Source organism: Berghia stephanieae, chromosome 6 (assembly GCF_034508935.2).
Source record: "Berghia stephanieae isolate SIO BIC M18660-M18661 chromosome 6, UCSD_Bste_1.3, whole genome shotgun sequence".
NCBI lineage: Eukaryota > Metazoa > Mollusca > Gastropoda > Nudibranchia > Aeolidiidae > Berghia > Berghia stephanieae.
Window position 1 is genome coordinate 22,031,377 of NC_088365.1, and position 26,081 is coordinate 22,057,457.

Below are 26,081 nucleotides of genomic sequence, written 5' to 3' on the forward strand. Positions count from 1 at the left end.
ACGGCCTACTTACTTGATCTCAGATGAAACACTTGAGTGACATTTCATCTAATATATTTTGATTAATCAAATTAAAAAGGCCGAGAAAACTAGAATTATGATGGTGGAAATATTGCGAATTTTACGTAAGAATAAGGAATCGCGAGGGGGGGGGGGGGGCATAGTAAAGATGAATTAAACATTTCAAACCTATATTTCTTTCAAAAGATCATCCATTATTAAATTTTATTAAAAAATCAAAGTGCAACCTACTTTGCATTCCGAGGCAAATTAACGGCTCCTCTGTCTATGAAATCTTGTAGTGTAATCAATAAAGCCCAATGCTACACAATAGAACACAGCACATCAATACAATCGCACTATAATAATAGCCACTACAGGTGTCCATTTGACACAATAGATTTATCTTTGGTTTCGTGTTAGAAGCTGAGACCAGCTCCTGCATCATTAATCCATAATTCGGGTAGAAAAGACACATAATTTTGGCTCACAAAATTAATCCATGGTGCTGGTGGAGAGTGAGCACTAACTGTCACTCACGTCTGAACGAACGTGCATGCATCATGTGTGCTGACGAGTAGACTAGCGGACCGAGAATCGCGGCTTGTCAGCCAATCAACGAAAGAAAGGTAACGGTTCTACTCACCTTTTGGCGTGGTCGCCATAATCAGGAACACAAAATGGGGTAGTTCCTTCGATTATAAAATCCTATATCATGGTTTTCTCAGATTCATGATTAAATATAATCCAGAATAACACGGAAAAATTTATTGAGATTTATTTTTCATCCGGGTACCTTGGTGCCAACCCAAATCTTCGATAAGTTTCACTTTGCGCTGAACCCTCGCTTGTGCCAATCGATATTATCCGTCGGTTGGTATTTTGTAAACACCCCATTTATTTGGATAGAGATAATCATTTGACATCATCAATGTGTCATTTTAATTTAATGAAAACTAAATCAAACTATTCATTGTTATTTGTTGAAAAAGTGGCTTTAATAATGTCCCGTCCGTTTATCACTTTAAATTTTTAAAATTACGGTAAACACCCGTAATGCATTAATCAAGGGTCAAATTTTAGAATGTTTACATGAAAGGAAAAAATGTCTTAAGTAAATCGTGCTTTTAGTTTTTGAATACTAATATTAAATCATTTGGTAAATGCTAAGAAATATATATTTTTTTTCATTCCTATTAATTAATTCAATTCAGATTATATTTAGCTGCGAAGCTAGTCTACCGTTTGTGCGATCCTGCACAACATAAATCAAGATGGCGGAGGCAACTAGAGTAAATCTTGCTGCTCTGCAGCAAAGGGATCCTTACATTACCGAAATCATCGATAAAGCATTGATTGTAGCACTGTATAAATTTTCTACTGAGATGGGAAAATGGGTAAGGTATTATTTGTAAATTGTTTCTAGTTTGTGTTTAGGTGTGTTACGAGGTGTGATAGCTGATGTTAAGTACTCAAATTAAGAAATGAAAGCAGAACATCGAAAAGAATAAATAAATTTTCGCGCTGGTGGTGGGCCTGCGCTTAAGGATTACGACTCGCCTGGCAGGGCATATTGTCTTTTTAAATTCACAATAATACTTCATTTTCAATTTCTGTGATTGACTGCCTTATGAAACGGAGGCTCCCAATTCTCTAAACCATCAAAGCGAAAAACTAATTTTCCCCACTATCCCTAAGAAGAAATAACCTATCCTTCAACTAAACATATAATTAGAAAAAGAATCTCGATTTCGGCTAGTATAGGAAATTAATCAAACTGAGTTGCTTGCACTATGTTGTAATACTACAATAAGAAATGGTCAAATTAGGAGAATATAAAATTACAAATCTTTCAAGTTGTTGGTGTTTTCTAGAAGTTTGCTTCTAATTGATGACACGAACTTCCGCCTGGCAAAGAGTCAGGTTGAACGATAGTTGAGAATCACTGGACATGAAAAATGTTTTCGAACTCAAAGTAAATGAACCTCTTCTCAGCCATAGTTTTAGAGAAGTTATATGGAGATCGTTGCTACACCCCATCCTGACGTTTTACAGCAAGTAAGCTTACCGGCAAATTGCTCCAGACATAAATTAGATACATATCAATTTATTTTCAAAGTAAATGTTAGTGTATTTTTTATTCAAATAGTTGGAAGGAATTTTGGGTAGAGTTGTTGTAGACTAATATGACCTGAGAAGTATAGATAACCATGTTTGAGTTGAAATTGGTCAAGGAGCTCTGGACCATCTGGTACTATTGGTATGAGAACTACGCTTGACAGGTAAATTGGGCTTACGTTTGAAATAAAAACACATAAATTCTGTTTCATTTAAACCAAGATTATCATTGTTGTGGTGGCTATATAGCCCTACATTTGAATGCTTCTCACCAAGGCCGAGCTTGTCGTACACCCTACTTGCTATTAATTGTTGCAGGTGCACTAACACATTTCTAACCACTACTTCTGATACACCACTACTTTTGGTGTCTCGTGTTATTATGGTCATTAACCTTGTAATTAAGGGAACAGGAGTGACCGCACTTTTGTTGAACTATTACATGGAAGGTGTTAAGTTTGAGATATCCAAAGTCAAAATAACCGTTTTCGGCGGTTGGGGGTTACGAAAATTTATATGGTTAAACGATACTCGCATAAGAGGTAAGAGTTGGCCGCTTTCAGTGAGCACACATTTACAGGATAAAGTATTGTTTATATTCAGATTTACAGATTCTCTCCTCTCACCCATCTATAGCCAAGGATGAGACACAAATTTTAAACCAATAATGACATTTTCGCTTTTACCATGCAATGATCTCAACGAGCAATATACCAGAGACACCATAATTGTAAAGAGGGGGCATCGGGATGATGGAGATGATGGGAGTGTTTATTATTCGAAAAGTAGTGGAGTGCACAAGAGTGCTTCACTGTGTGTCAGAACATTACAAGATATGAAGTGAATAGAAAAGTGCCAGAAGATGAAGTGAGTAGCCGTTCAGTTCAGGTGATTCAAATTCAACTGAAACTGAAACTGAACATCTGAAAAGAACTGTTTGTTAAATGAAAATTCCAGCTTATCGAAGTGGCCGAGTGGTTAAGGCATTGCACTGTGACCCGTGGCGAAAAGGCATATTTTTTTTAAATTGAATTTGTAGGCTTCATTTTCAATTTGCCTGTGTATGTGAACGTTATAAAGGAAAAGGGAGGCCTTCCCAATTTCCAAAAGCTCATACAAAGGGAAACAACTCAAATAATATTCCCTCAACTATCCCCAAGAAGAAATAAAACCTAGTACCTTTAACTAACCCTAATAGTTAGGAAAAAAATCCTCCGATTTCGAGCTAACCCTAATAGAAAAAACAACCCTTGGATTGCTTTGCACTACCTTTCAATACCTCACATATCAAAACAATGGTCAAATTAGGAAATTTTAAACTTTCACAAATCTATCAAAGTTTGTTCTAGTTTTCTAGAAGTTTGCTTCTATATGATGACACATTGAATAAATAAACACCTGACAAAAGATCAACGGTGAAAATACAAATTGAAAGAATACTGGGGATGAAGGAGCTTTTGGAATGTCTCCCAAGGAAAATGTACACTTTCATAAGCGATAGTTAAGCAGAAGTTATAATGGGAGATCTTGGTCTTAACCCCCGATCCTTGACCGTTTTATAAAAGTAACGCATGCCCGGCTAAATTGGCTTCAGACAGAATTATGTTTCTATTATCAATTTATTTTTCAAAAGTAAATGTCTAGTCTATTCGATTTTTTGTTTTTCATAATTGAATGAATTTTTCAAGGGGTTGATTTGTTTGTAGTAGGCCTATATGACCTTGTGAGGTTCTAGGTGACCATGTTTGAAGTTGAAATTGGCTACAAGGAGCTCTGGCCATCTGGTAGTCTGTAATGAGACGACGTTGAAACAGTTCAAACTTGAGACACTTAGTTTTGAAATAAAAACACTGAGCATTAATTCGAACTGTATCACTTTGAAACCAAGATTTATCCATTGTTGTAGGTGGCTAAATATAGCCCTGTAAACATTTGAAATGCTTACTTCACCAAAGGTGTCAAGCACTTGTGAGTAATACCCTTACTATTACTATTACACTACCAGCCTGATAGCGGGTGGCACTCAACAAATTTCTGACACTGTACTGCTCTGCATCCTACACTCACTTTGTGGTGTCTCGTGTATAATTCTGTTCAATTAACGACACCTGTGTATCAATTGGCATCAGACACCTATTACCCGATGTCTTGGTTTTGAATCTATTACATGGGAGCTGGTTTTCCAGTTTCGTGATATCTCAAAGTCAAATACCTCCGGTTTCAGTGTTTTGGGTAAAATAATAAAAAAATTTAATAATGGTATAAAAACGGTGATGAAATAAGAGTAAAGTTTAGGCCGCATTTTCAGTAGGAACATTTTCAGGTTTGGCAAAGTGTTGATATTTTAGTTTCAGATTTCAGCACTTCTTCCTGCTGGCACCCATAATCTATTAGCCAAGTGAGAGACAAATTTTTGTAAACCAAGCAGACAGTTTTCGTTTTACCATGGTGTGGTAAGGGGAGGAGATGACATTATGACCAGAGACACCATAATTTGTAAAGAGGGGGCATCGGGGATGATGAGAGAGATGATGAGTCGTCTGATGATGTAGTACATAGGAGTGTCACAAAGAGTGCTTCACAGTGTGTGTCTCAGGCAACTATTTTAACCACTTAATAGTCAAACTGATTTTTTTTCTTCCTTGATAATAGTCTCCTTGCATATTATTGTAATTGCAGTATAAATCATTTCCACCAAGACAGCAGTAAGAGACTCGGGCTTCAATTGCTTTTTGTTTGATAATAGAGAAATCTGGTGTTTGGTCATTAGTAAGATCGAATCTCGCCTTTAATGGGTGTAAAGGAGTACCTGGCCGTCAACAGCTTTGTCTCTGTTGGAAAAAATTGTAATATCACCTAACAGGTGTCATGTCAGGTTCTACATGTTATGTGCTGCTGTTGGCCTGTTGTAAAGCGCTTGGAGCACGTTTAGTGGATATTGCGCTATATAAAAGCTCAAGTTTAAAGTTTACACAGACACTGCGATTCATTAATGGTGTCACAACATGACCATTTTCAGTGGGTTGATGGTTTGGTTGTGATGATTGTTGTCTTCATCTTGTGCCCTATCTTTTCGCAAACATAAATCTGACAATTTGTGTAGTTGTCCTTTAGGAGAGTTAGGAGGAGTCTTTATAATGAAACGAAAGTGATTTGTAAAAACTATAGGGTGTTTGATCTAGTCAGACTGGGCACTTCATGATATAAGTCAGTATTGATCCAAGGTACAGACTGTCACTATCAGTATTTAGAGTGGCAAACACCTTAACAAACTACTTAACTTAAACCCAGGGTCAATACGAATCAAATTTCAATTTTAAAATACTTGGAAGACTTCCTTTCAGTTTTGAATGGATTTATTGATTCTTTCAAATGATCACAGTGAAAATAATCTAGTGCGGACTTGAACTGAAAAAATCAGTTCCTTGCTCTTTTAAGAGAACAACAACATTTTGATGTGCACTCTATAGTTATAGTATTATAAAGAAATTATATTTCACCCATTCTTTGTAACAGCCATCTTTTTCCCCTTCGTGTAATCTGACTCTGTCTCAAATTATGCTCATCCTTTGTTAATTTCTTTGAGTCAGTGGGCGCATTGTGGAAATTAGGAAATTGCTAAGATTTAAAAGTAGCTTTTGGATTGTTTGTTTCAGATTTTATTTTTGTTTATATGCAAATAAATGCATTTCCTTGTACATGGTGTTTAATAAGTTGGAAATACTGGCTTTTTAACAAAAATTTAGGATTGAATTTAACCATCATTTTTGAAGTACTAAAGTTGCAACAACAGGCTGACCTCTCTAGTCTGTTTGTTATTAACTTTGCTTGGTAGGATATCAATAGTCATATTATTTTCTATTGTAGTTTTGATACTCAATCAGTCTTTGTTTTAAATTTATTTCAGTGTTACAGTTATAGATTGTGGTTTTCTTGGATGATTTACATTTTTTCTTCTTTCTATCGAATACTTGGCTTTAGTTTTCTAGAGCAGTTGCTTTAAGGTTTGCCAAAGTAAATTCTGAAAATCTATGTCATCTTCTAATAGCGGTTGCTCTGGTGGATAAGGGTTGGTCTGACCGATTCCTCCCATCCACACTTATTAACATGACTTGCAAATGCAGAATGTCTGTCTGTGTTACATTGCATGCCATACCTGTCATATGTTACGGATTTTAGACAAATTTCATGGTCAAATACAAAAGTTTATGGAAGATTACGATTTTTAGTATTCTTAGTAATACTTAAATAATTATTTTGCTGATAAGGAGAAACAGAACAGCTACTACTACTACTACTACTACTACTACTACTACTACTGCTGCTGCTGCTACTGCTGCTGCTACTATTACTACTACTATAATAATATTGTGGTTGTTTGTACAAAATTTCAGAAATTACGGATTTCCTTGTAAAATTACTAAAAATTGATATAAAAATGACTAAATTTGAAGATTTCGATTTGGCAGGTCTGGCGTGCTATGGTAGAGGACAGTTCAACGAGAAACTAGAGTGTAAAGCAGCTTTTGCTGTTTGGTTTATTAATCGTGGAGTTAGGATGTAGTTGTCTGATGCTACAAAAAAGTACATTGGTGTGTTCATGTGATTGGAATTGTTCCAATGTGTGGCAGTTGTTGATATACATTTATAAGAATTTTTTTTAATGTTCAAAGCTTAATACAGAATTTAACCTTGTGTTCTGGATTTACACCTGGATTGTAGTAGATGGATAAAGGTGTAAACGGGTGCACATAATCCTACGTTTGGCTTAGTTTTGGGTCAGTCTTCTTCTTCTTCTTTGCGTTAGTTGTTATGGATCAGAGATAATGGTACTCATCATTGGTCGCGAAAAGTTTCCTTATCAGGAGGTTGAATTACTTTAAATAGCATTAACAGAATTTAATATCAAGTTACTATGATGTAATGTAGTCATTTTTTCCCCTCTCACTTATTTATTTTATTTTGCGTTACAGAACTTGACTGGAATTGAAGGATCCTTGTTCGTCTATAAAAGGTATGTCCATATTTCCTTCGATTCTTTTTTTTTTTGTTGTTGTTGAATTGACCTAATGGACATCTGTAAAGCTAGGATAATCGTGCTCATCTCACAAACCTTTTAGCTAGGACATATCAAGCGTGAACTTTCATCATTTTGTGAAAATTGAATATCTTTACATCAATGAATAGCTTTCTCTATTTGTCTTCAATTTCCTGAATAAGTTAAACTTTTGAAATGACAAATATACCTTTTTTTATTTTTTTATTTTGTTTCTAACCTCTCATTTACCTGTTTAAGTCATTGTTTGTTTGTTTTTCGAGGTTTTTTGGTTTTTGGTGTTTTTTTGGGGGGAGGGGGAGGGATTGGAGTATGCTGCTTGTTTTCAGATTGAAATGTTTCATCATCATCATTGCCTTTTTCACCCTGGGTCAGGGTATAGGCCACAGACAAACAGTTTCCATCCTTCTCTATCCTGAGCCAACTTTTTTATCTCATTCCAGGTCTTACCACTTCTCTGTATATCAGCTTCTTTAATTCTTCTCCATGTTCCTCGTGGCCTTCCCCTTGATCTTCTGCCCTGAGGGTTCCAGTCCAATACTTTCTTTGTTATAGTTGAGTCATTCTTTCTAAGCGTGTGTCCAATCCACCTCCATCGTCTTCTTCCTATATCCTCTCCTACTGGTTTCTGCTGTGTTCTTTTCCATACTTCTTCATTTTTTATTCTATCCATCCATTTTATTCTGAGTAGCTTACGCATGCACCTGTTTACAAAAATCTGTACCCTCCTTATACATGCCTGTGATGCGTTCCAAGTTTCACATCCATACAGTAGGACAGACTTCACGTTTGAGTTGAAAAGTCTTAGCTTTAGTTGAAGGGAGATATCTTTAGTTCTCCAAACTCTGTTCAAAGATGTGAATGCAGCCTGTGCCTTTCCTATTCGTGCTTTCACCTCTGCTTCCGTGCCTCCATCCTTGTCAATTATACTTCCATTGAAATGTTTACCATGAGTGAATTCTTTGGGGTGATTTTAACATATTTGAAATGCTTATTGTTGTTTGACTGTGTTCCCGTACTAAGGGAAACCACTTAAAAAATGGATTTGCAAGGGAGATAACTTTAAATGAATTTGCCAATCAGGATAGAGTATCATGAGTTGTTTCCCTTGCCGTCGTTTCTTTTTCTTTTGAGCGCTGGTTGTGGATGGTTTCATTTTACGTTTCAATGAATTGTAATCAGGGTGGATATACAGTTCACCTTGGATTGTAATTCTCGTTGTATGGAGGGTTTTAGTTCTTCCGACTCCCGCGTAACTCTGATGTACCCTAACAGTGATAGCAGCAAGATTCACCAAATAATATGTTGTTGATGCCGTTTTTTGTTTTTTTTTGTTTTTTACGATAACTACTATGTTACTAGTGTGCATCTTGTGTGAGTTTGTCTATGTCAATATTGTATTGTTATAAATGTGTAACCAAATGACAAATTGCCACTTTTTTGGGGACAATAAAGATTTATTATTATTATTATTATTATTATTATTATTATTATTATTATTATTATTATTATTATTATAACAACGAAGCTGTCTGAGCAAGCTTAATTTTTTTATTAAAAAAAAAATTATTTCTCTTCTGCTTTGTCTGGCACTATACTTTTACTCTTTTCATATTGTATTTTTTCCCCCTAAAATCTTGTACGGTTTACGGTTAGTTTTGTTGGGTAGTGGGGGGGGGGGGGGGGTTACTCTCCTTCTTTTGTTAACATTGTTTGTATGTGTTAAAATGTGGGTAAATGAACATTTTTTATTGCTGATAGAGTACTTTAAGAACATTGTTTGTTTTTGTTTTATTTATTTATTAAATTTTTTTTAAATATGTGTGACGGATCTGAGTGGAGTTGGTGTTATCTATTGCAGTATCCGACGATAGAAGTTAGAGAGGATGATTGTATTAAAAAAAAACCCAAAAATGTAACTCGTTAATTCGTGGGCTTTACCACCGCATCACCGATAGGATATACTCCTATTTATTTCTTTATTTATTTTTTAATTTATTCTTTCTTTTATAGTTAATGTTCGTTTTGGTTATGTGTGTGTGTGTGTGTTTGTTTGCTTGTTTGTTTAATATTATGGTTTCGGCTCTGCTCTACACGTGGTTTCGGCCCATTTCGGCATAGCTTCATTTCTATGATCAAGTCAAGAGTATTGACTGGTATCCTCGCCACTGCGTGTTTGTCTTCCTACTCGTCATAATAACAATAGCATTGAATACCGCGGGCACCCTGTAATTTTGGAGATGTTATTTCCATCCTATATGACAATTTTACGCCACTTATTGTCACTGTGACATGGTTGGTGGCTGTGATTGCTCTTTGCTGTGCGTGTGTGTGTGTGCCTTTATCTCTATCTGGTCGATGGGGTGTTTTTGGGTGACAAAAGCATTTTTTATTTCAAGATCCAATCAATACCTTTTGTTTACTCTCTCTCTCTCTCTCTCTCTCTCTCTCTCTCTCTCTCTCTCTCTCTCTCTCTCTCTCCCCTCTCTCTCTCTCTCCTCTGGTATCTTTCTAGCTCTCTCTCTTTCTTTTGTTTTTTGCCTTCTCTCTCTCTCTCTCTCTCTCTCTCTCTCTCTCTCTCTCTCTCTCTCTCTCTCTCTTTCTTTCTTTCTTTTTCTTTCTCTATTTTATAAGCATACACACATCGCTTGGCATAGTAAGACATTTACAAATCCATTATTTTGAAAACGCTGCACCGGTAAATCCATCAAATCAGATATTACATTCCAACCCCGTCGTGTCATCTTCTCAGCTAGTGACGTTGTTTGTTGTTTCTTTTGTTTGACTGCTATAATGTTATCCGTTCTTGTATTTTGTGTATCACACAATGATTATCTGTCATTTTAATCATTACGCGATATCTCTCTCTCCTCTCTCTCTCTCTCTCTCTCTCTCTCTCTCTCTCTCTCTCTCTCTCAGTTCTGTTTGTCATGGTGATTCCACGATTTTGATTACGACTCGAGAGAGAGCTCAGTCTGTTTTTACCATGAGCTATATCAACAATTAGACTCGGGAGTCAATGAATTCTCAATCGCCTCGGTATTAATAATATAAATTAACTTCCTTTATTAATACTCGAGGAGAAATTTGTCTTCATGGTCTATTCTAAGACTGGAATAACACAAGGCAGTGATGCAGACTTAGTTGTGGCTAAGTGACCTGCTCAAGGTCGTACGGCGCGGCGGAGAGTCAAACTCGGTACATTTCGGATACGAAGCAAAGACCATATCGCTGAGCCACGCTGCCCCCACCAATGTACCTCCTCCTCCTCCTCCTCCTCCTCCTCCTCCTTCTTCTTCTTCTTCTTCTTCTTCTTCTTCTTCTTCTTCTTCTTCTTCTTCTTCTTCTTCTTCTTCTTCTTCTTCTTCTTCTTCTTCAGCTGTACACTTACAAAAAGACACATTTACATATGACAAACACATCTCGATCGTTGTTGTATTTATTTTTGTGATTTATAAAATAATGTTCATGCATCCTTTGCTTATATAGATAGTATGCGCTTGGCTAAGAAGTTCACAACATTGCCATCCGGAACTATCACGGATCAACACACAAAACTATGTGTAACCATGATCGTTCTAGTCAGATTAATACAGTTTAGTGAGAATTACTCATAAACGCGGATGGCAAAAAAAAAAAAAAAAAAAAAAAAAAAAAAAAAAAAACAATAACAAAGACTCGAGTGCCGTCAACGTCGTTCTATCTGTAAACTGTGTTTCGATGTATGTCAGATAGGGGTAAAAGTGGAAACATGTCATAAGACTTACGAAAACATGGATTGAAGTGGAAAGCACAAAAAAAAAACTTTCATCGATTTAAAATAGATTTGAAGGAGGAAAGGAAGGAAAATAAATAATAAGACAACACGTCATATTCTGTCTGACACCGCACACAATAAGTGACGGCAATCACCGCTGGTCTGCCTTACTCTGACAAACCACCCTTGTTTTATTATTATTATTATTATTATTATTATTATTATTATTATTATTATTATTATTATTATTATTAGTAGTAGTAGTTAGTATGTAGTAGTAGTATTATTATTATTATTATTATTATTATTATTATTATTATTATTATTATTATTATTATTATTATTTGTTATTATTATTATTTCTATTATTATTGTTGTAATTCATTTATTGTTGACAGGTTGAGTGACGTCACAGTCTATCCATATCAAGAAATAAATCTTCTTTTCTGGCCAATGAATGGAGAAGGAAAGAAAAAAAAGTTCTTTTGTCAGCGTAGGGCGGCTGTAACTGTTGCTGTTACTGTCACCAATTATTGTATTGTTTACGGTTTTATTTTGAATCAATGTCTGACTGGTTATCTATCGTGTTGTCTTTTGGTTGGTGGTCGATTAAGGTTTCCAGTTGTTTAAATACTATAATCATGCTGTGGTTATTTGTCGTTGGGCGAGTCTGGAAGGCAGAGTCGCTCGCGGTCTTGTAATTTTTTGTTGTTGTTGTTTTGGTTCTGTATTTCTTTTATTTCCTTTCTAAATATGTCTTTTTTTGAAAAGTTGTATGTCGTTTAGGACGGAAAGTATACTGTAAATTATCAGCGGTAGTCAAAATGCAGCGGCTTTTATTTATTTATGTAGTTAAATTTATTTATTTTAACTTTTTAAAGTCTGGTTATATCATCGCCCAAAGCATAAGAAAAAAAATTAAAATAATAATTTTCATTTTGACGCGTATGTAGAAAGGAAGGGGAGGAGGAGGGGGGGGGGGGGGGGGGGGGGGTGTGTGAATGGGTGACTTTAACGAAACGGAGATAAATTCCAACACCATCCTTGATATCTGGTCTGAAAGTCCATCCAGACAACAGCACATTATTCGTACTGAGATTATGGGCTCGCGTGTACATAGAAAGCAGATCGTCTGTTCACAAGACACAAATTGTGACAAGAGAGAGTACTACAGTAATGCAGATGAAATGAATTATTCTTGTTCAAAGACAAGTGTAGAGAACCACGGGTTTTCAGGTTTATGGCAATGATAGATATTGTATTGGAACCCTACCCGGTTTAGAGAGATGTTCGTGTAGTTGTATTTTTTCTTTATTGGCGTTTTTCACTCTATCATCTTGAGCTTTTATATAGTGCAATATCCACTAAACGTGCTCAAAGCGCTTTACACGGGGTCCCTGGCCAACAGCAACACATAACTTGTAGGACGAGACATGACGCTTGTCAGGCGATATTACAAATTTTTGGGACAGAGACAACGCTGTTAACGGCCAGGTACTCATTTTACATCTGAGTACGATGAGAGAATGTGAGTAAAGAGCCTTCTCCAAGGACTCAACTATGCGTCGAGTGACGCTCGAACCCAGGACCTTCCGATCCGAGAGCGAGTGTCATACCATAAGACCACATAGCCTTCTGTGTAAATCAAGTAATTGACTATCATTGCCTTCTTCTGGTGGTCCTTTGCTCAGTTTTTGGTCTTGCGGGTTAAAATGTCAGCCACCGTCTTGCATTCATGTTTTTTGGGTTTCGACAGTCACGGGTGAAGTAGGTTATGGTATAGTACTTTGTCAGAATTGCACATCGGCTCTCTATTTGGGAGAGATGGTCTTTGGTGCAAAGGGCATACCTATTACTCCGTTGCAGTATTTTGAGTTGCGTGTGTTCATGTTTTGTTTGGTTTTGTTTTTCATGGTATCGGGCTAAGAAAAAACTCTTTTATGTGTTTTTGATTAGGAAATAGGTTACCTCTAGATACTACACATTTGGCATCTTTTATCTTATTTGTTTGGCATTTCTGTGTTCAATTGTTGATCTGGCAATCCTGTTTCTTAAAGTTGACTTTTGATCAATCGGTTTAGCCCCGGTGGATTTGACAAGATAGTTAATAATGTGATCGATTTTGATTCAGTCAGGCCGTTTATGGAATAGACACGGTGCTGATGGTGACAAAAAGGGAAAAAAGAGGAAAATTATGAATGGTTTTGTTTACTTCACTAACCACCACTTTTAGAGCCATTGAGATGATAAACTACTCTATCTTCTGGATAGTGGGGAAACTGCACCAGTTTGTTCCACTACATATCAAATCTCTCAAAGCCAGAAAATCTGATTGAGGAAAATAACAGCTTTGTAAAGGAGGAAATTCCTCATCTGAAAGCAAAATCGCGGATCCGAGGAAATCCATCAGCACTGGAGACACCTAGATAACCACGCCTCTCGGGCAGTCGTCATAGTGTAAACAATGGCAGTGATTGGTAAATATAGTGTACTACACGGGTTTTACTGTCGATGGTTTGTGTCTGGGTAAATTACCCACTGTTCTACCGCTTGATCAATAAACTAATCTATAGATATTATGCGCTTGGCTAAGAAGCTCATAACATTGCCATCCATGACTAGTATAACGTGACCTATGACATCACATAAACTAGATGGTAGTATTGATATTAGATGCGATTGGCTAAGAAACTCATAACATTGCCATCCTGAAGTATAACGGACCAACACACTAAACTATGTGTAATCTTGAACGTTTATAGTCAGGTTAATACAGTTTAGTGAGAATTACTCAGAAACGCGGATGGCAAAAACACACAATAACAAAGTCCTAAGTGACGTCAACTTCATTCTATCTATTGTAGAATGAATGGAATTGACGTCATCCGTCTCTTTGTTGTTTTTAGACCTCCAGATGAGTGATGAGTTCTCACTGAATTCTATCAATCGAGACTGTGAATGTTAAAGGTCACGAGTGTGTGTGTCGTCACGATGTAATGTGATGGGCAGAACTGGTGGATATTTTCCTTTACGCATACCATCAATAAAGAAACCCCGCGGGAGACGTTCTTAACCCTCTCCTTACCAGCCATTTTCAGAATTTTCCCTAAAACTTGACACACACCCAACACAAAAATAACAGACATTTCTTACTCAAACAGAAAAGCAACAAGCACATTCTATACATAATATTGTTCGACAATATGTGACCCTTCGCCTCAAAACGGTATTAAATCGGGTTGGTTAAGATGTTGAAAAATGAATTTATAGCCAGAAATATCAGACTTGTGTGGAGTTTTTATGTTTTATTGAGGAGAATGGATACCATATTTTAGGGTGATAATGCCAACAATTTATATTTTTGACCAATTTAACATTAAATTCGACTTTTAAGAATCTGGTTCGTTCCGACATAATACCGTTTTGAAACGATGGGTCACATATGAGCTCTACTACAGGATGTCGCGTTTTTATAGCTATAACAAAAAAGAAATGAAATCTGGATGAGAAAAGTGACGGTTGCATCGTAACAAATGTGACGATTTTCCACTCGGTGGTAAGGAGAGGGTTAAACCCCTTTATGCGACATTTCCTAAATTTCACATGGAGGTGCTGTCTGTTGCTGTTGCACCGCTCACCTTGATTTAACGTTGTGTTAAAAGATGACGTAAACTTTTTTTATCCGTGTTCTAGTTATTATACGCGTGCGTTTTCTCTCCGGTAGATTTTTGTAATGAGGTAAACCAACATTAGCCTAGATATTTTGTAATTGCATTTTTCACCTAGATTAATACATCTCTGTCTGTTTCTGCTTTGTTGAGCTCCGTTTATTATAAGTAAGTGCGAGTTTTGTCGGGGAGTTGACAATGAATCTTGCTTTTAGCTCACTTTCCATCTCTCCATCCCCGCCCTCTCTCTCTCTCTCTCTCTCTCTCTCTCTCTCTCTCTCTCTCTCTCTCTCTCTCTCTCTATCTATCTACCTATCTATATAGTTATCTATATATCTATCTTTCTGTATTTGTTCGGAATTATGTACAATTTAAAGCATCCTTTTGTGACATCAACATTTTTGGAGCGGATACGGCTGATGGTGGAATCCGATGACCTTCAAGTTTCGCAAGTACCGCTAGCCTCATACAACTATATTGACTATGAAATGAAAACTTCGAAATTTCGACCGTTGATGTGACATTAGTATGATATGTACATTGTGTATTAGAGAGAGAGAGAGAGAGAGAGAGAGAGAGAGAGAGAGAGAGAGAGAGAGAGAGAGAGAGAGAGAGTGTATTGTGGAGAGGTGAGAATAGAGAGAGTAGTGTGTGAGAGAGAGAGTGAGAGAGAGAGTGTGTGTGAGAGAGAGAGAGTGTATGTGTGTGTGAGAGAGAGAGTGAGAGAGAAAGAGAGATGTTTGCATGCATCTTCAATAATTCAGCCTTTTTGGCCAGGTTTGTCTGATAAGACCAATGATAACGTCTCCCCAATCCATCACGGGAATAGAAAATAGAAGGGGGAGGAGGGGATCAATCACCTGCCGCCCTTTAATTTGATCATCTTTAATCGGCCACCGCTTTAAAGATGCATGAATGTTAAAGGGGTGACGAATCATGAAAGGATTTTTGATTTGACTGTAAAAGGGTTTTTTTCAATAGTCTTACATTGACGAAACGCATTTTTGATTTTGTTGTTTTTAATATGTCGGTGAATTTATTTGTCTATTTATTTATTTATTTTACTTATTTTTATCGATAGATAAGGGGGCTCCAGTTTGTCAAAAAAGTCTCCCCAACTGCTTTGACTTTTTGATATAATGCTCACAACTTCGGTCAGCCGGATATAACGTACCAACACACGAGACTGTGTGTTGCATTGAACGTTTCTCGTCTGATTTATATATAATTTCTTGAGAACGAATCACCAAAATGGTTGTCTGAAAACAATAACAAAGAGCTAAGTGGCGTCAATGTCGTTCTATCTATTGGATGGAGATGGCATTACTCAGCTATTTGTTTAGATTGCCAATTAGGTAATTAGTTCTCGCCACATTCTCTCAGACGATAAACGTTAAAGGTGACACGCAGTTTTGTGCGTTGTTGTGGTTGATTTCATGCGTACTACTGGTGATTATTTTACTCAAACATAAACATATAGATAGAATGAAGTTGACGTCTCGCAGGTCTTTGTTACTGGATTTTTTTGTTTTTGTTGTTTTGTTTTTTTGTTTTGTTGCCATTCAAGTTATTCTCACTAAACTGTATCAATCAGGCTATAAACGTTCAATGTTACACATGGTTCTGGATGACAGTGCTGTGAGTTTCTTAGCCAAGCGCAAAGCATCTATAGATAGAACGAAGTTGACGTCGCACTCAGGTCTTTGTTTTGTTTTGTTTTGTTTTTTGTTGTTTTTTTTTTTGCCATCCACGTTTGTGAGAAATTCTCACTAAACTGTATCAATCAGACTAATAAACGTTCAAGGTTGCACTTTTTTTTTTTTTTTTTTGTTTTTTTTTTTTGCCATCCACGTTTGTGAGAAATTCTCTCTAAACTGTATCAATCAGACTAATAAACGTTCAAGGTTGCACTTTTTTTTCTTTTTTTTTTTTTTTTTTTGCCATCCACGTTTGTGAGAAATTCTCACTAAACTGTATCAATCAGACTAATAAACGTTCAAGGTTGCACTTTTTTTGTTTTTTTTTGTTTTTTTTTTTTTTGCCATCCACGTTTGTGAGAAATTCTCACTAAACTGTATCAATCAGACTAATAAACGTTCAAGGTTGCACTTTTTTTTTCTTTTTTTTTTGTTTTTTTTTTTTTGCCATCCACGTTTGTGAGAAATTCTCACTAAACTGTATCAATCAGACTAATAAACGTTCAAGGTTGCACTTTTTTTTTTTTTTTTTGCACATGGTTTTGTGTGTTGGTCCGTCCGTTATATTTCCGGTTGGCAATGTTGTGAGTTTCTTATCCAAGCGCACAGCATCTATACGGTCACAACCAAATGAATGGTTGATATCAATCAGCTGTTTGATTTTGTTTTGGGACTGCCATTAGAGTGATAAAATTCTCATCCAAGTCTCTCAATCCAACTATTAATCCAGAAAAGTGAGTGGAGCAGGCACTTATGTTGATGACAACAAGAGATGAAGTGAGTAGGAAAGTGCCAGAAGACAATAGAGAATAAAAAACAACATTTTCGCGGCGGAGATGGGGGTTTGAACCCGGGTTAAAACCCCCATCACCGCCGCGAAATGTTTTTTATTCTCTTTTGTCTTCTGGCACTTTCCTACTCACTTCATCTCTTGTTGTTATCAAACTATATAAAGTGTTGATGCTATTCATGTGAGTGTTTCGCTTACTCATAACAATATCAATGTTTTTCATGAAATATTTTCGCTGCCTGTGACATTCTCTTTGCGAATTAATATTGTGTTTTGCTAATCCTGTTATTTTGATTGGGTGTGCGTGCGCGCGCGTAAGCGTCTGCGTATTTAGAATCAGCCTACTATTCCAAAATATGATTTAGAAATATGGAAGGAACGAAGTTCTTTCAGCTCTTTGTTATTGTTTTTAGACAACCTGTTAGTGACAAAGAGTGTGTAAGGTTACACACAGTTTCGTGTGCTGTTATCATTAATGGTTGTTATGTTTCTGGAGTATTTTACCTAAACGCATAGCATTAATAATAAACTCGAACACAATGAGGTGTGTCATGACAATGAGTTTGTGTTACAAAACATGAAATAACGATTAGCAAGTATGACACGGTTTAATCGTAGCCTTTCCAGTTCCAGTTCCAGTACAGACGTGTTGTGCCAATACCAGTGCCAGTGCCAGGCTATCTGGAGGATACACCTTGACGATGGGAATAACTTGGCGTAGGTTATCGTTAAACTAAACCACTTGTGTCGGGGGGAGAAAAGAAGAGATGAGATGAGAATAAAAGAAAAGAAAACACACGTAGGCAGAGTAAGGAATGAGGGGGAAATGATGAGTGTACGAATGGATACTATGTACTAAGAAGTTGCACTTATTGTTTATCATATCTCTTTGTGTTGTCATACTCTTTCCTTTCTTTCCTCTTCTTCTCTTTCATGCTGTCTTTCTTTCTATCTTTCTTTCTTTCTTTCTTTCTTTTTTCAAAGATATAGACTATAATCAACTATATCTGTCAAATATTTGTGTCAGTGATGCATATATATATATATATATATATATATATATAATATATATATATATATATATATATATATATATATTATTTTATTTTTATTTTTTTAAATCATGTCACCCGTGAGTGATCCATAGGTTTGTGTTATTCGCGGTGACGGAATCGGGGTTAAATGAAATCTCTCTCTCTCTCTCTCTCTCTCTCTCTCTCTCTCTCTCTCTCTCTCTCTCTCTCTCTCTCTCTCTCTCACACACACACACAAATACAAACTGATTGTATGTGTATATACACAGCAATAACGATTATTCCGTCTACTTTAATGCTGATAGGAGCCACTTGGAGGAAGCGCTGCGTCACGTGACCACTTTTTAGCGTTGCTTTAGCGTTGATCACTGGAGCCCACCAACTTCAATTTGATTTAAATTCTATATTATTATTATTCTATATTTTCAAACGGAATTGTGTTCAATTTATATGTTGTGAATTCATTCATCTGGATAGTGTATATATTCGGAAAACTTGTGCAATTTTAAACAATAGTTTAACACCTATTTATCGCCTGCCATCTCGGTCCCTTTGTTTACAAACAATGAACGCCATTTTTGGTTCCGAGTCAGTGATGGAGAAAGAAACAATCGAGAGTAGCCGAGCGGACGATAAGAAAGGGAAAGGAGGTGGTGAAGTGAAAGACGGGGCGAGCGAGAAGGAATGTGTTGGGAAAGGAAGTGTAAGAGGTGTGAAGGGGAAAGGTAAAGGAAAGAAAACGGAGGGAGCAGTTACGGTGCTGGTAGTAGTAGCGTTGGTAGCAGTGAACTGGACTTTAATGAAATAAAACAGCAACTCAGTGTGTTGATGGGATTGGTGCCAGTGGTGAGCCAAATGAAGGAGGCCTTTGACCGTTTTAATGAAATGGAGGAGGAAGATGCTAATGTCAATATTGGCCTTTCGCGGCCAATATGTAATGATGACATTGAGTCTGATCTTTCGCGATCAGGCAGTAAAGATGTAAGTAATGCTGACCTTTCGCGGTCAGGCAGTAAAGATGTAGAATGTAATGCTGACCTTTCGCGGTCAGTTGATATGGTGCCAGGCAGTAGTAGAGATGCAGGGATGATGGAGCAGGCATTCTCATATTTCGAGAATGTGGTAGGCAGGACAGAAGTGAAAGGGAAGGTGCTGGCAGAGAATGTTTCAACTGGTGTTACACAGGTTTTATGTGACGGTCTGCCAAGGATACGATTACTGCTCTCTCTGAAAAATATCCAGTGCCAGCAAATTGCTCTAGACTAGAGGTTGTCCAATGCAATGAGGAGGTTTTTAAACAGATATCCCCTGCCTCTAGAATGAGGGACGCATCCTTGCAGAAAGTGCAGGTATCGCTTATGAAAGGCATTACTGCTGTTTGCAGGGCTATGGAGATGGTGAAAGGAGATAACAAAGAAGTACTGGAAAATATTTCGGATGGAGTCGCTTTGCTCACCAATGCCTCTCATAGTTTGGATATTTATAGAAGACAGTCACTTCGCGGTGAAATTAGAGATGACCTCAACGCTCTCTGTACCGCTTCCTATCCTGTTAGTGACAAGTTATTTGGGAGCAACATTAAAGATAAGATTAAAGACATGAACGATTCTATTCGAGTGGCAAAAACCACAAGGAGATTTTCCCCGTACCCGTCCCATGGCCAGAAAAGGTTTCCTTTTTTAGGCAAAGGTCAACCATGGAAAGGTCAAGGAGGGGGGACAAACACCTTTCGGGGGAATACAAGGACATGGAACAACCACAAACAACACCACAAGCAACACACATTCAAAGGAGGAATTAAAGGATAAGGTAACCCATTTGCATGGGGGCAGAACTAAATTATTTATATCTACTTGGAAAATGTATACCTCTGATCCTTTTATTATTCAATGTATTTCTGGATGTGCAATTGATTTTTTGTCCCCTCCTGTTCAAATGAAACCAGCTCATACTATCCAATTTAAACAGGATGAAAAGTTAGCTTTACAGGAGATGATAATACAATATGAAAGGGATGGTGTTATCCAGAAATGTACACCGGAGGAGGGTGATTTTGTTAATAATGTTTTCCTTAGGGAGAAACGTGCTATACCTGGTGAGCAGAGGAAAAAGTATCGAATGATATTAAATGTAAAACATCTCAACTCCTTTGTGCGTTATCGCCATTTTAAGTATATAACTTTGATAGATATATTAAAGTTTCAGTTCAATCTTTTATTGAATTAGAATGGTGGAAGTCTGAAGGCGTCCACAGTAAGAAACGATTACATATAGATAACCCTTCTTTTGTGATGAGAACTGATGCTTCAGGTCATGGCTATGGAGCAATTATGAATGATGTTGCCACACAGGGTATGTGGACGGAAGAAGAGCAGATGGATCACATCAACGTTCTAGAAATAAAAGCAGTTTATTTAGGACTTCAATCTTTGTGCAAAGATATTTCCAATTGTCACATTCGGGTAGAAGTAGATAATATGACAGCTGTTTCTTACATTAATAACATGGGGGGAACCCATTCAGTTAAATGCAATGACATCACACGAGAGTTAATTTTATGGTGCAAAACCAGGGAATATGGATTTCAGCATGTCATATTCCCGGAGTGGAAAATACCATTGCTGATGATTATAGTAGAAAATTATCTATTCATACTGAGTGGTCGCTTAATCGAGCAGAGTTCAATAAGCTTTGTGATCATTTTGGAAATCCAGAAATTGATCTTTTTGCTTCTAGAACCAATTTTCTTATTCCCAAATATATGTCGTTATATCCTGACCCATCTGCCTGTGCCATTAATGCCTTTTATCATTTATGGGCTGGATTTGTGTATTTATTCCCTCCATTCAATATGATCCCCAGGGCTCTACAAAAGATACAACAAGACAAAGTATCGCGAGCGTTGGTGATAGCACCAATTTGGCAAACACAGACTTGGTTCCCCAAACTTATGACTATGCTGATAGCGCCCCCGGTCCATCTAAAAGCCTCAAAACACCTATTGACATTGGCATCAGACAGGGCAGCTGTGCACCCTTTGTATCCAAAACTAAAGTTGATGGCTTGTCTCTTATCAGGGCAAAAATCCGGAAACAAGGAGTTTCCAAGCACGCCTTAAAAATAATTATGAAAAGTTGGCGTCGCAACACCCAAAAAACAGTACAATAGTTACTTACTGAAATTTATCCAGTTTTGTGATGCTGATGGGGTGGACCCTATGAGTAAAAATGTTCAGACTACTATAGCTTTTTTGACAATATTATTTCAATCTGGATTGGGATACAGTGCCATCAATACAGCGAGGTCAGCAGTGTCAACATTGAACGAGACCGGTTCAGATCCGCTAGTGTGTAGATTATGAAAGGTGTATTTCATTCTCGACCCACTCGTGCCCGTTACACTACTGTTTGGGACATATCTACTGTGTTAAATTATTTAAGATCACTTTCCCCTGCTCGTGATCTTAACCTTTTTATGTTAGGAGCCAAACTTCTTATGCTATGTGCTCTTGTTACGGGACATAGGTGCCAATCATTTCATGCCATGACTATTGAATCATCTTGTTTATCTATTCATGATAGCAAAGCTATATTCCATATTAGTAAATTGCTTTAACATAACTCGCCTTCTAATCCTCAAACAATTATTACACTCCATGCATTTAATGAGGACAGGCGGATTTGTGTTATGACATATCTACGAGCATACTTGAAACGGACTAGACCACTTCGATCTTCTAATAAATTGTTTATTAGCACCCTTAGCCCTCACTTAGGAGTCTCCAAGGATACACTGTCACGTTGGATTAGACTTATCCTAACCAAGTCAGGAGTGGATACTAACATATTTAAAGCACACAGCACACGATCAGCATCTTGTTCTTCAGCAGCTAAGGGTGTAGATATATGGCATGTACTTAATACGGCAGGATGGAAAAGGGAGTCTACCTTTGCTCGATTCTATAAAAAGCCCATTGAATCTCATTCGGAATCTTTTGCAAATTCAGTACTATCCTCAAAACCTGCCCTGCTTTGAAATCTCCAAGTGGCTCCTATCAGCATTAAAGTAGACGGAATAATTAAAAAATTATACGAGTCTTACCTTGGGAAGACGAAGTATGATGATAATTATTCCGTCTCTTAATGCTGAAGGAGTCAATTGCCCTTCCTCCCTTGCCCTTACTATTAATATGATTATAATTCTATATTGAGTATTATTGTTGTTTTTCGGTGAAATTGTGCTATATATTACACATGTGTAACCTATCGCGGGATAAGTTCATAGAGTACTTAGTTTAGTTGTGTATTATCATTACTACACACTTGTTGTGGGCAGCTTTTTCGGAGTTAAATAGTGATCACGTGACGCAGCGCTTCCTCCAATTGACTCCTTCAGCATTAAGAGACGGAATAATTATCATCATACTTCGTCTTCCCAAGGTAAGACTCGTATAATTTTTTAATTGTTCGAGCAAATCACACGAACTGAAATGGAGAAGGTTGGAGTAATGTGTGTGTGTGTGTGGGGGGGGGGGGGGGGGGGGGGCTGCGTGAGTAATATTTGGCATAAGATGGCCAATCTATCGGGTTGTTCCGTGCAGACGTCAAATCGTCTGGTGTCAAGAAAGGTTGTCACGGTAGACAACATAAGGTTTACGATCAGGTTTGGTTGAGCTGCAGTTTCAAATGACGTACACTGACTGAAAGCTAATTTTGCAGTTTTACTTCTGATATCAAATCGGCAAACAGTCTTAAACCTGAAACTTCTTTGTAGTTTCAGGTTTGAGATTTTAAAGAAAACAACTATGATTTTATTTTATTTATTTATTTATTTATTTATTTATTTTTTTTTTTTTTGGGGGGGGGGGGGGGGGGGTCATTTCAGTCGATCAGTATTTGACGTAAATGTTTTAGGGCCAAAACGGGGGAGGGGTTGGGGGGTAATAATATTGATGTATGTAATTACAATTTTATCTTTTGAACCTCACATTTTTGAAACTGCAATGGGAGCGATCTATATTCACGTGATATAACAACTTGTATCTATCTATCTTTCTATCCATCCATCCATCCATCTATCTAGCTTTCTATTTATCTATCTATCTTTCTATCCATCCATCTATCTATCTATCTATCTATCTATCTATCTATCTATCTATCTATCTATCTATCTATCTATCTATCTATCTATCTATCTATCTATCTTTCTGTCTATATATTTCTATATATCTGTCTATCAGTCATATCTTTGTATATCGATCTTATCCAACTATATATTAATATATATATGATATATTTCTTTCTTTCTTTCTCTACCCACCCATTTCCTCTCCCCCTATAAGGATGAAACATTTCCAATTACAATAGAAGTATCGACTACTATTATTTCACGGAAAGTTATATCTTTTGTATATCCATTAGACTATATAATGATTTATCTAAAGATCTCTGGGCTTTTACATCGAGTCGATCACAATATGCTCCTCGTCTTCGATTCGTTTATACTGCAGACCTGTCTGCTTGAAAATTGTAATGTTGCCTAATAGGCATCATGTCCCGTCTTACAGTTTAAATATTGCTTTTGGCCAGAGACCCCTTGTAAAGCGCTTTGACCACATTTAGTGGATATTGCGCTATATAAAAAAGCCCAATTAAAAATTAAATTAATTATGCTCTTTGACATCAACTTTTCATTTTCAATGAGTTTTAATGACTCAGAAATGCTCATGACGTTTCCTGAATAGGAATCAAAATTTGGCAATTTTACGAATTTTTCGTCGTATGTACTAGATAGGCAGGTCTGAATGAATACTGTATTGTTGTTGTTGTTGTTTTGAAATGGATTCAGACTCGATGTACAATGGGTTTAAAACATTATTATTGGTGAGTAAATTGGTTTGATATTATGTATACTTCCGTCATTCTGTTCCCACGGTTGGAATTCCAATTTCCCAAATGGAGATATGACGTTTATTCGTCTTTACTTTCAGTATCTTTTCCAATTAGATTGCTTTAATCTCTCTCTCTCTCTCTCTCTCTCTCTCTCTCTCTCTCTCTCTCTCTCTCTCTCTCTCTCTCTCTCTGTGTGTGTGTGTGTGTGTGTGTGAGTGTTTGTGTGTATACGTGTGTGTTGATTTTCATTTAAGTAATACTGGGCTTTCAACTCATAACATATCCATTCATTTTGATCATCATCATTATCATAGATAACATCATCGTTGCTACTAACAACAGCGGTAACTGCTTTCGCCGTTGCTGCTACTTCTTGTACTACTATTACTACTACTACTACTACTACTACTACTACTACTACTACTACTACTACTACTACTACTATTACTACTACTACTACTACTACTACTACTACTACTACTACTACTACTACTACTACTACTACTACTACTACTACTCCTACTCCTACTACTACGACTGCTACTACTGTCATCACCACCACCACATTCATAACAATTGCAAGGACAACAACATTTTATGATGCCCGTCGTTTAATTTATCAACTGTATGTATCAAAATCATAAGACCGTGACTTTATCTGTTACAACAAGACAAGGAATGTTTAATCAGAAGTCAGGGAAATCTATCAATTATATTAGTCTATATTCGATGACATCCGCTTGTCGCTTACTCTATAGATTACAGTGGGTTATTTGAACAGGATTTGGTGGTGGTGGGGGGGGGGGTGTATTGGTAGTATATATGTTTTTGACTTCTTTTCTTCATCAAGTTTAAAATACCTTTCACCTGTACCTGCTCTTATAATAAGGACTGTAGACGAGAGAATGAGAGAGAGGGGGGGGGCAGAGTGGGAGGAAGAGAGAAGGAAAGAAAGAGAGAGAGAGAGAGGGGGGGGGGGGAGAAAGGGGTCGGGAGTAAGGGAGAGAGTTATATACATCGTGTATGTGTGTGCGTGTGCGTGAGTGATATATAGTGTGTTTGCGTGTGAGAGTGCCTGCGCGTGTTTGACGTTTGATGAGCTTACGATTGGGGTATGTTGTGTAATGAGTTTGGCGCCAGGCGCCAGAGACATTTGTTGCATGATAGGATGCAAGACCGCCGACTTTACAGCTAGCTGTACGCAAGACTAGATTCAACACAATTGAGTTTTACTGAGGATGATTGTTTTAGAAAAACATTACCAGAATACCATACACATAGATACCTGACATGTGTCTCAAAACAATAGACGTTGATTTTTTATTTGTTATCTATTATAATTATTATTGTTATAATCATCATCATCATCATCTCATCATCCAAAACTCGGTTAATGTGCACTCTAAAGTCGAAAGCACCACATAATTATATGGCAAGGATTCTAGTCCGCGTCACAGAAAAAGACACAATGAGAAAAAGACACAATGTTATGACGTATTGGAGGATATGGCTAGGAGATCGATTGACGGCCGTCTCAATCAACGTTCTATTCCATTACAAGTAAGTAGCCCATAAGGAATTGGGTTATCAGACCTGCAAATTAGTGCACATCGGCCAAATCAGTCGTGGTTTACCTTATCAGCATTTCTCATAGAATTTATGTTTATTTGTGTGTTTTTAAAAAAAAATAATTTAATTGTTATTTATTTTTATTTATTTTTTTTTTTTGGGGGGGGGGGGGGGGGTGAGGTGATTTAGGGGAAAACAGAAGCACTTGCTTCAACCCCCCCCCCCCCCCCCCCCCTTCCCCCTTCAACCTCCCGGCAAGGCTTGTTTTGATTTAAATGATGCGTTGGGTGAAATGTATGACATTGTGTACATGATTACCTGAATTGCCTGTCAGAGACTGCCTCATCAAAGGCTTAGTTATTGATCGTCGCCAATATCCTGTCGTCCCATTAGCGTATAATTTCATTTAAAAGTCTTTTGATTTGATTAATGATCAATGATGTTCACTCGGTTTTAATGATAACATGCAGCCATGTTGCATTTTTAACCTTTTTTTTTTTC

At 37.1% G+C, this 26,081-nt stretch overlaps 2 protein-coding genes across 7 annotated transcripts in view; one reads left to right on the forward strand and one right to left on the reverse strand.

The window, feature by feature from the left end:
- The window catches only part of LOC144975801 (uncharacterized), an 83,923-nt gene extending 83,117 nt beyond the window's left edge, over nucleotides 1-806 (reverse strand). Inside the window, exon 1 of the mRNA XM_078919988.1 lies at nucleotides 647-806. Coding sequence (XP_078776114.1) covers nucleotides 647-665 — 19 coding nt within the window. The 5' untranslated portion in view covers nucleotides 666-806. The remainder of the gene's footprint in view (nucleotides 1-646) is intronic.
- Nucleotides 807-1,259: 453 nt separating this feature from the next.
- LOC144974675 (uncharacterized) overlaps nucleotides 1,260-26,081 on the forward strand; it is a 127,782-nt gene continuing 102,960 nt past the window's right edge. For 4 of the 6 annotated variants that reach the window (XM_078917776.1, XM_078917780.1, XM_078917778.1 and 1 more), the window contains exons 1-2: nucleotides 1,271-1,397; nucleotides 7,092-7,132. In XM_078917776.1, the coding sequence (XP_078773902.1) occupies nucleotides 1,275-1,397; nucleotides 7,092-7,132 (164 nt within the window). In that variant the 5' untranslated portion in view covers nucleotides 1,271-1,274. Of the gene's footprint in view, nucleotides 1,398-7,091; nucleotides 7,133-26,081 lie in introns of all 6 variants that reach the window. The other 2 variants (XM_078917781.1, XM_078917779.1) reach the window with 1 other exon arrangement.